General features: G+C 42.9%; 1 protein-coding gene across 2 annotated transcripts in view; it reads right to left on the bottom strand.

The window, feature by feature from the left end:
• Nucleotides 1–3,926: 3,926 nt before the first annotated feature.
• The window catches only part of gata6 (GATA binding protein 6), an 8,882-nt gene continuing 1,635 nt past the window's right edge, over nt 3,927–11,173 (bottom strand). For both annotated transcript variants that reach the window (XM_019879008.1, XM_019879009.1), the window contains exons 2-7: nt 11,081–11,173; nt 9,244–9,416; nt 7,643–7,768; nt 7,475–7,562; nt 4,835–4,926; nt 3,927–4,692 (exon numbers count right to left, since the gene is read on the bottom strand). The exon at nt 11,081–11,173 is cut by the window's right edge and continues 785 nt beyond it. In XM_019879008.1, the coding sequence (XP_019734567.1) occupies nt 4,543–4,692; nt 4,835–4,926; nt 7,475–7,562; nt 7,643–7,768; nt 9,244–9,416; nt 11,081–11,173 (722 nt within the window). In that variant the 3' untranslated portion in view covers nt 3,927–4,542. The remainder of the gene's footprint in view (nt 4,693–4,834; nt 4,927–7,474; nt 7,563–7,642; nt 7,769–9,243; nt 9,417–11,080) is intronic.

Raw genomic sequence — 11,173 nt, 5'->3', positions numbered from 1 at the left:
GGGAAGCTTTGTGTGTCAGAATCAGCATCAGATTGGTGCATTGAAGTGGCTGATGAGTCCAGTGACCAGCTGGAAGGTTCATGCAGTCGACTGGAATGGAATTGCAAGAGAACGTCAACTTAGTGTCATGGGTTGATCAAACAAAATCAACTGGAAGTTGCACGAGTGGAGAGAGTTAACAGGTACTGTCAGTTGGCAGGTCGACTGGTAAGCATGTCGGCCTCACAGTGCAGAGGTGCAGGTTCGATTCGGACTCTGGCCTTCCTGTGTGGAGTTTGCAGGTCCTCCCCGTGCCTGCGTGGGTTTTCTCCGGGTGCTCTGGTTTTCACATTCCAAAAATATGGTCAATGGAACACTCAAAATTGTCCCTCGGTGTCAGTGTGAGTCCAGATGGTTGTTCATCAATGTATGCCGAGCGATTGGCTGGCAACCGATTCAGGGTGTCCCCCGCCTACTGCCCGAAGACAGCTGGCATCGGCTCCAGCACACCCGAGACCCTCCTGAGGATCAGAAAATGGAAAACGGATACGGATTGCAAGTGAATCCATAAAGTGGTACAGTGAAATCATTTGGTTTCGTCACCGCAGTCAACTGGCATGTTCATGCAGTCAAGCCAAAGATGTCATTTCAGTCAAATGGCAGGCTCATGTCGACAAACCACACGCTAATTTCATCAAGAGAATGCAGTTAACCATTAATTAGTCCAGTCAAGTGGGAGATAATTGCAAATGAAACTGCACATACTCCATTGACACAAATAACTGACAACTTCGTAGCGACAATTGGGAGGCAGGTGCAGTCGACTCGTTGATTAAATTAAAGCAGCGCTTGCCACCTTATTGCACTGAAGTGGCCGTGAGGGTGTATGGAAGAGTTGATTGCCAACCCCCGCCCCACGCAACCCCCAAGTCTGTTGAGGAAGCCTAAAGGGCTGAGTCAGAGATGGCATCTCTTCCGGGAGGAGGAGGAGGAGGATTGGACTCGAGTATTCGTGTGTGTGTGTGTGTGTGTGTGTGTGTGTGTGTGTGTGTGTGTGTGTGTGTGTGTGTGTGTGGTTGATGCAGCGGTGTTCTCCTTTGAAAGTCAACATAGGAAAAGATCAACGTTCACCTCCGGAGGGAACCGGCAGGTCTTTCTGCTGCCCTCATGGCCGTGTTTACTTTTGGGAGGACTTTCAACCCCGTGAAGCCACTCGGTCTCAGCGTACGTTTACAACACAAGCAGACATTGCACTTTTACAAAACTGTTGGTGCCGCCTGTTGAAAAACAACTGGAAAGAAACTTTGGATTTTACGTGCCGCCCCACTTGTGTGTATCCCAAACGCGATAACCAACGATGGCACTTTTATGAATGCCGGCAGCCGAGCCTTGGACACGCTGTCATTTTTACTCACTTTTTCCTGGATGTTTGGTCAGTCCCTCTGTGGGACAAACAACTTGTAAATCCAACACAGAAATCCTTCGCTGGCCCTCAATTTGCATGAAGATAGCACAGCAGAAAAGAAATGCGCGTATCTTGTTGGATACATTCGTCATGATGAATTTTTAATATGCTAGCAAATATTTGCTTGCGTCTTGTTTTGGCATGGTTGGGTCGTGTCCTCCTTTTGGAGGGATGTTGAAAAAAAGGTGGAAGGAAATGGATTGGTGCTAAAAACTAAAGCTTCTGTGACGCTTGGGGACTGCAGGGGACTTCATTCTGCAATTCGGAACACAGTCAAAAAATATTCATTGATTTTGACTTCACAGAAGTTGAAAAGTTGCAACATTGTAGGGAGACAAGTCTGAAACAAGAAATAAAAGTCAAACATTTTTGGTTCTGTGCTTACACCGGATATATTGAACATACTGTGTTTAGAATAAAATCATCCATTCATCCAGCCATCCATTTTCCAATCCTCTTTATTCTCACAAGGGTTGCGGGGGGTGCTGGAGCCTATCCCAGCCGCCTTCGGGCAGTAGGCGGGGGACACCCTGACCCGGTTGCCAGCCAATCGCAGGCCACACACAGACGAACAACCATCCACACTCACACCTAGGGACAATTTTGAGTGTATCTTTTTAAATAACCAACCTGACACCATTTAGTACTAATTTGGATTTTTTTTTTCCTATGGTATTTTTAGTCTTAATTTTCTTAAATGATATGCTACAAGAATGCAAGAGAGTTGCGCCTCCACTAGGAAAGAGAAACTATCGGAGTTAACCCTTTCAGGGACAGCGGTTACTACAGTGGACAGCTTATCATGTTATCAGGTTACAGGGTGCAGGAAAGGGTTAATTAAGGCTTGCTTTCATGAGAAAATTGTGGAAGCCAAGTCAGCCTTAAAAAAAAAAAACAAGGATGAGGTTGCATTTTAATTGCTAGAAAATGACAACTTTTCATGTCCCCACACTTTATTTTTCCCTCAAAGTGGCCAACAATGGAGGAAACATGATACTTTTTAACAGAAGGTCTCAACATAAAATGCATCAACACCACATCAGTTTCTTCTTCTTCTTCAAAAAAAAAAAAAAATGCTACACACAATTCTAAAACGATACGAAAAATAACAATGCAAAATAAATAAGCCCAAACGAGTGGAAGACAGAAGTATTTTGGGACAAATGGGTCAACCTACCCGGGTACGGTTGACGTTCTCCCACAGCTCTAAAAGGCATGCACCCATTTTCTTAAGCGCTCGTGTGTCAGCTGGCGTCGATCGCGCCTCACAGTTGGGCTCACCAAGTGGGGGTACAACCTGGACTGGTCGCCAGCTAATCACAAAGGCAAACACACCACAAGGTCATGAAAAGATTCAAACTAGGGATAATCGGTGCCGATGTTTGGCAGAGTAAGATTCCGATGATCGATTAGTTACCCGATTAATTCAAAGATATCTAGAATGATTCAAATCATTTTTGGGGCGGTGGTCCCTGAACACTTACAGCCAAAAGGCTATTGGACATCTTACTGTTTCAGAAACACTTTATCCTTTCATATTTGTTTAACTTTACAGCATAAACAAAAATGGGCAAAAATCTGAAACGTCATTATCTTTGTCTTCAGGGGTGTCAAACTTCTTGTCATGGGCCACATTTGTGTTACGGAGGGCCATCATGTCTATGAACCCAAATAAATGCATGATCGTCTCATATTACATCCATCCATCCTCCGCTTATCCCACAAATTGATAAATAACTTGTTTTGAAATTTCAAAAAAAAAATAAAAAATAAAAAGTTAGCAAGGAACATCCAGTCATTGCACATGATTTGCTTTCACGGGCCATGTTAAATGATGCAGCGGCTGAGTTTGATGCCTGTGTGCTAATGTGTTTAAAAAAAAAAAAAAAGAATGAAAAATCTATTTTGTACAAAAATCGGTTTAACCCTTTCAGGGACAGCGATTACTACAGTGGACAGCTTATCATCTTATCAAGACTACAGGGTGCATGAAAGGGTTGAACCGCCTCCCCCCGACCCCCACCCAAAAAAATTCCAGATTTGAAAAGCGCTAATATTAGTTGATGAACTCAGCCAGGCCCTCATTCAACCCAAGATCCTTTCAACTGTGAGCCAGAGCCACGAACCAATAGTCCACCGTGCAGCCTGGTAAAATACAGTGAGTGGAGCTCTGCTGTTTGCGCAGGATTGGGACTGCGAACAGTGAACATGCATGCATGTATACTTGACGGCCATTGAAATTATTTTGTTCAACCCCAACTTATTCTTCAAAAAAAAAAAAAAAATCAAACTCCAAGATGTGGTTACCATGAATATGGGAATATGAAAATGGGTGGCGTATAAATAAATGTTTTAAATATTAAGATATATTTAAATCTAAGAAATCCGCCAATAGGTGCTGAACCACCAGTATTTGGGGCCCCACTGTCATGCTCATATAGATATAATTTTTATTTATTACTGCAGTTTAGCCTAACTATTCTTTTCACCTTTCTGAGCCTGAGTGCGTTTGTTTTTAATGATGTCAAGGGTACCTTAAGGCGGTATTATTTGCATTGCTTTTAGAACACAATCCCACAATATCAACTCGACGACATACATCGGCGAAACCCTGTTTGAACCAAAGACAGTCAGCGCTCTCGGGTGGAAAAAAAAAAGACATGGGAAAGGTTGGAGCGTCTATTCTATATCCATCACTTTATTACAATCATCTTCTCAACAATGGGAGATTTATAAATATTCTTTTCTTTTGATTCTTGAGGCGTGGTGATTCCAGTTGTGAAAAAGGAAGAAAAAAACACAAAAAGGTCTTTGAGTATCCAAATGCTTGGAGAGGAAATCCATTCTGTACACTTAGGGGAGAGGGGCTCTTTTTAGGAAACGTCACACTCGGGGGCTTCTTGGAGGGACAGGCGCGTAGGTCCGCGAAAGCATCCGATGGAGCGCCATCCCAGTCCCAAAACTGTCAATCCGGACTCCAAAATCCAGCGATTCGACGCTTGCCGGGAATGTTCCGGAGGCGGTCCTTCTTTGTCAGCTGTGCTACATGAGCCAAGAATAAAACGGCGCGGGAGTATTTCCACGGGGGTTCCTCTCTCTCAGGCCAATGCCATGGGGCACCAGGGCTCGCCCCTCACCGAGCCCACGTCACTGCTTTGCGCTAGACCCACGGCGCCGTACAGACCGTCCGAGCCGGGGTACTTGAGCACGGAGCCGTCCCCCGAGGCTGGCAGCGCCGACGAGCTGACCTGCGGCAGCGAGTTCACCGTGATACAACAATGCACAGATACTCGGAAGGAGTCGCGATGTGATTCATGTAGCCCGGGTGACCTCATTTACGGTTTGGAAATCAACGGGAAGCAGAAATCAAGCAATCATTTAAATACGTACCACTTGCGTGGAAGGAGAGCTGGTTTTCGAGCAGTCTTCTGAATTGGATGAAGAGGTGGACGTGGGCGTCATGGCGACAGAGTTGCTACTTCCTACAAATCCAAACATAACAACAATATATTACTTGTGTGTACGCACGTGTGTTTTCTTTAAATGATGGCAAATACACTCACTGGCTACTTCATTATGCACACAAAGTCCAATACGAGGACATTTACATTTTTAAGGCTCTTGCGTATGTTTTTTCATTTTTCTATTATTTTTTTTAGTTGGATGCACTTTCCAAATTGTAAAAATTGCTTTATTTTGGTCAGTAGCTTTTATTTTTGGATGTACACAGTGGAATCTCCATTTCACGTACTTACTGGGGTAAGGCCTCATTCGTTAGAGCCGATTGTTTGTGACATCAGAGTACTTTTTGGTGGCCCAAGAACACCCAATAAACCGTTTGCACTTTTTTTAATAGCTTAAAAATACCCAGCCCAGCATAGGTTTTTTTTTTTTTTTTTGAAAAGTTTTAATGTTTACCCACACTCAACTTGTTGGTGCTTCTCAAATGAGCCACCACGTTAGCGCTCTCTTTTATCAGCCCCATCACATTAGATGCCAAATATAAGGGCTTTACAAAAAACAACTGTGTGCTGTACCAAAAATATGTAATATATAAAAATATAATTGAGTTTTGTGTACACTACTTACTCTATTAAATGAAACAGCCATGGATATAAATAGTTCAATCCAACATGGTCCGTACGCTACATGTCCATGGCAAATGCTAAGCTAACATCAATGCTCCATTACTCCATTACATTTAAAGGGACTCTCTTTCTCCTGCTAACATGGCTGCCATATCTGTCCAATTATAAGCTGTGCTTAAATTCATGGGCTGCATGCCCGAGGACCCTTCGCGGGCTAGGTCCTTCGAGGGGTCCTCCTCGTGTAGCCTCTGTGGACCGCATAAGCTGTAGCCCATTTGGACAGGCCTGGCGACTCTCACTTGCGTGTCGTCGCAAGATGGCGGCAACGTGCTCAGATCGGAGAAAAGACGTTGAAGTGAAGCAAAGAGGGAGTAGAGCGGAGCAATGTACGCTACGAAAGCGTGCTCCGAAGCAGCCTTCGCTCAGGGCTCGTCTCCATGGGAACAAAGGCCGGATTTGAAGGTTAGAGTCGAAGGCTGAGTAAATTTGGTGTGCGGTCGAGTTGCAGTCTAAGTTGAGTCATGTGGCCTTCAAATTCGGCCTTTCGAGGACGCATCTCACAAATGTGCAAATAACTATTGTTTTGATGGCAAAAAGTCACCCATGCCAACATGGCCGCCACATTGGCGCACTTTTTAGCCTGCTCTAGTCTACTGTGAAGTCAATTTATCTCCGACAATGAGAGAGCAGCGCAAGCCGGAAGCATGTGAGTCATGTCTGATAATGGCGCCGTTTGGTGGTGTAATTCCTGAAGGAACAGACTTTGAAAAGTACTGACAAAAGGACGTTTGGAGCGGAATGGAAACTGTTTTTGTTGTTTGTTGAATCAAAGTTCCACTGTATATTTATTTATTTGTACAATGTCTTGATGAGTGCCGTGCTGAAGAAGTGCAGTCCGCATACTGACATATGAAACATGAAAAATTGAAGTGATAAAGTTACAGGTTTGTTTGCATTACTGTTGTCAGACCAAAAGGCATAAAGAACAACAAAAAATTGGCTTAGTACATAACTCAAGTCACTCAGAAGTGGAGCAGCTGCTGTACTAAATTATTTAACATATTTCCACTAAATGAGGACGAAAGAATGTGTATTAGAGCACGAGGGGGCATAATATTGCAATAAAATGTAAGGATAATAAACTTGTCATTTTGTTTCCAAATATTGTAACTTTCCAAGATTTTTTTTCCAGGAATAAAGCCTCAAAAATTACGAAAAACCAAATCATAGGTATACAAGAACAAAGTTGTAAATATGTCCGGAAATTGAATAAGAATTCAGTCAAATGAAGTTGCGATATTGTGATAAATCACATGATTACAAGAATGAAGTCACAAGTTTTGCATGGACCTTTTTGCTGGAAATGAAACCAAGTAGCCCAGCAATTAAACAATTCTGCAAAAAATTCTGAAATTCTGTTGTGTGATTGCAAAGTGGGATTTACACAAATAAAATAGTAGCTTGATGAGAAAAGTTGTCATTTTACAAGAATAAAATCTTAATAGTACAAGAATCAAAAGTCTTATTTTATGGACTATTCACGAAAAATACATTAAAAAAACACATAGACACAATTTGTGTTTTTGGAGTACTAGGTGGTTAAACAGTAATTTAATTTGGAACGACTAAAAAATGTTAATTATTGACGTTCATGCAACAATGTTTGTTAGCACAACAAAACTTGAGTTTTTATTTATATCTTCAAGTTGGGGGCCCATACGAGAGACAACAGTTGAGTCAACAATTTCTTTGTTGTGAGATGCGGGAAAGCCAATTTTCACAACAGCAAAGGTTTCAAACATTTCGGTATTTAAGTTTCTTGCCTTGAAATGTGGAGTTCACCCATTTAATTTTTATTTTTGAATATGGAAAAACAGCATAAGGTCATTGTGGCGTTGACGTGGGCCTGATGTGGAAACAAATTTTAAAAAATCTCACTCACCTGAGCCCCCCTTGGTTTTATTCAGTGTTTTGGGTTTTCTTTTTCTCGTCTGGATGCCTTCTTTCTTCATTGCCAGCGGCCGAGGTACCTGCGCACATGCACGCGTACACGCGCGGTTAGATGACGTGTGACGAGCGCGACGAGAATAGCCACCCGCAGAGAACTGACCCCGTGTAATTTAGTGTAGAGGCCACAGGCGTTGCACACGGGCTCCCCTTCGGCGTTCCTGCGCCACAGCGTCGTGGTGCTCGTCTGACAGTTGGCGCACGACAAGCCGATCCTGCGGGACGTCGACTGCAGCGAAAGGGGGGTGAATTCATTCACATCGAGGCCTTTTTAACACTGATTGAGCTACTGCGTGTCACCGGCTTCGAAAGTGCACGACCCCTACTCCCCCCCCCTAATTTAACCACGCGTGGCACACTCAAGTCGTTTCCTGGCAATAATGAATGTTCCATTGAATCCAAATGTGACTTTGCTCGCGCATAACGGCACCACGATGGCAAAAAAAGACGATTTGATCGGACTTTTTAAATTAGATTGCTGTTTTTTTTCTTTGCTATTGAAAAATGATATTCTAACGAGTCACGCATACACGACAGTTTTCTGACGATGATAAATATGAAAAACTGGAATTTGCAAAAATATGCGCAGTCTTGTCCCCCCCCCCCCGCACACACACACAAGATTTTTCGATGTTCCACTTTGCAATCCTTGTTCTTAAGATTCCCTTGCTCCGTCCATTGCGCGGCGCTTCTCTTCCTTAGAAAATTCGCATTACACACCGTCAAACAAAATTGTCACAAAAAGATGACGTCAATTTCATACTTTTTGTGATCTTAGAGAAGATCGTTTATTTGTTCCTTCTGTCACTATAAATTTGCTGACATTGATAGACGGACAAATATGCATTATTTGTTATTAATAAATCATTTTCTCACCAATTCAGTGAAATGTGATTATTTCCCAGGGTAAACCGTTATAGCTCTCACGGCACATTAATGTGCCCCAGCACAATAGTTGGGAACCACTGCTTTAGATCATATATTTAGATTAACACCAAACAGGCATTTGGTGCTAATTTGGTGCTAATTATACGGTTGGTTCGAATAGGACCGAGGCTGGGAAATATTACCCTAAAAGCGTTTGCTCTTCGCGTACAGCCAAAGAATCACATTTGGGGAGAACCTTTGTTAATGTTACGATTACTTTTTTAAGAGAACGAATAAAATACGACAATGTGAGTTTAGTTTCAACATATACATGAGCTAGAATGTCATTTCTCGGCGCGTTAAAGTCCTGCGTAATAACTCCAAACTCGGCCGCAGAACGTCATTCCATTCTTTCTCAATTTGAATTCGTTACAGTTATTGAATCGATGTATTTCTTTTCCGCTGGAAATTGCCGAGTGATTGCAACGGGCCCAGAAAAATATATATACATTGAATGTTGTTATTTTACCATGGAGAACATCGACATGCACGTGCAGGCTGCTTTATGAATACGGGTGAGCACCGTCGCTGACATTTCGTCGATGGCTCAAAAGTGGCGTTCCTATTACATTATATGTATTTATTATTTATTACATATTTTTGTTGTTTGCCTCGGAGCAGAGCGTGATAATATGAGGAAGGGATCCCAACACGAGATTATTCAAAGCTAGGCATGAGCATCCTTGTCAAGGCAACGTTCTGGTTGGGCTTTTGCGGGTTTGCCCAAAGGGGTGGGCTGGGAGTGCGTGGGTACTAAAGCGAGAGGCGAGAACTTACGGTGCGCTTGTGCGGCTTGATGAGCGGCCTGCTGAGGCCGTTCATCTTGCTGTAGAGGCCGCAGGCGTTGCACAGGAAGTGGCCGGTGCCGTCGCGCCTCCACAACGGCGTGGAGATGGAGCCGCAGTTGACGCACTCCCTGCTCTCACACATGTCATCCAGCAGATCCGAAACTGGGATGTAAAAACACACACACACACACACACACACACACACACACACACACACACACACACACACACACACACACACACACACACGAGCACGCGTCTTTAAATAAAGGCATGGCTTATTTTACGCACGTTAAATGGCGAACTGTGAACCGCAGGTCCATCTTTGCAAAATCATCCTGAATAAAAATGTCATATCTTAGTATTTTCGTCATCGAAACGATGGTTATTTATTCTTTTTCGATTTGGACACAGTCAGGTACGATTGTTTTTACGCACAAAAATAATAACAGTTCAAACACACACTATGGACGAACGCATGTCAAGTATTTGGGGTTCCAGTTTATATTTCGCTCAACGTCGAGAGAAGATTTTCTCATTTGGTGATGGGCAACAGTCATTTAACATTTACACATGTACATTTTTACGCCCCAAATGTACCATCGTATTTTATTATATTGTGTGTGTGCGTGCGTGTGTGTATTCAGAATAAATGTATGACGGTTTGCATTTTTAGGTAAAACTCCAAAGGCTCCCCTTCGTGATGGGCGAAGATTGTTTCCACTACTCAAGCTTGGCACAATGATGAATGTTTAGGAAAATGTCACAATCCGTGCCTTGTTTATTTGGAGCATATGTTGGATTCAATTGTGGCATTTATTTTCGCTTTTGCAGCAAAGTCATCATTTAGTTGAAATTTACCGCGTGTATATGTCAGCAAAAATTGAACAGAAAAGGCTTAATTTAAGGATGACAGATTGTTCACTTTGATTTATACGATGGTTTAAGGCATCTTACAAAACACATCATAGATTTGAAAATGCAGGGACTTTAAACCTTTTTTGGTCAACCTTCACCGTAGAGCCTTAACTAAATTGTGAAGGATTATTGAAAATACATTTTTCAGGAAGTGTCCTGTCCTTTGTATAATTCGGAATTCATTCCTTGTTGAAATTGCCGTTTTCAGGTCATCCTTAACAGAAAGCATGTTAAATTAAAGAAAACCAGGGATTACGAGCAGTATTTTGATGAAAGAAGGAATTGTGTTTTACGCACGCAAAATGACAAATGGGTGTGCTACAACAACAAATTCAGCATATATTTTTGGGGGGCTGAAAGTGGACCAAATAAACGTGTTCGATGAGTGACGAAAAAGGCTTGCTTGTCAGTTTTAGGTTTGTCGCAAACAAGTTAGTGTTTGACGCACTCAAAATGGAAAACAAAAATAGTGGGCAAATTACTTGTGATCTTGAATATTTGGCCTTCAAACGACCACTTCCATGGCAAACTGGACAGGAAATGAACGGTGCGGAACAAGGGGTTATTTGTCCCGTTTTCGCCTGCTGGTGTAATTGTTTTTGTGCTCACAAAAGGACAAATGAGTGTTCTACCATGGCATACAGTTTTTTTGTGTGTGTGCGTGTTCTGTTTGTTTTCCTTTAACCTGGCATTTTTAGGCCAAACTTAACATAAGGCAACTAAATAAACAAGTTATGCTTTGTCTTAAGTGGCTTTTTACGCACATCATTATGTCCAAATCGTTGAAGTAAATCTATTTCGCTTAATAGAGTGATGTGGCCACTTTCGCTAGCGAAGGTGGCGGCGTTCGTATGCAATGAAGGGGCACTTGGCGATTGTCCGCACACGGCGACGCTTGCCAAGTTTACCTCCGCTGGGGCCCCGGATCAAGGGCGCGGCCCTGCTCTGCAAGGTATGGAGCACGCCGTTGTCGAAGGGCCCGCCGGTCCATGGCGACGGCA

This window comes from Hippocampus comes, unplaced genomic scaffold (assembly GCF_001891065.2).
Source record: "Hippocampus comes isolate QL1 unplaced genomic scaffold, H_comes_QL1_v1.1 scaffold85, whole genome shotgun sequence".
Lineage (NCBI taxonomy): Eukaryota > Metazoa > Chordata > Actinopteri > Syngnathiformes > Syngnathidae > Hippocampus > Hippocampus comes.
The sequence above is the reverse complement of the archived record's forward strand: the minus strand, read 5'-3'. Positions and strand labels throughout refer to the sequence as shown.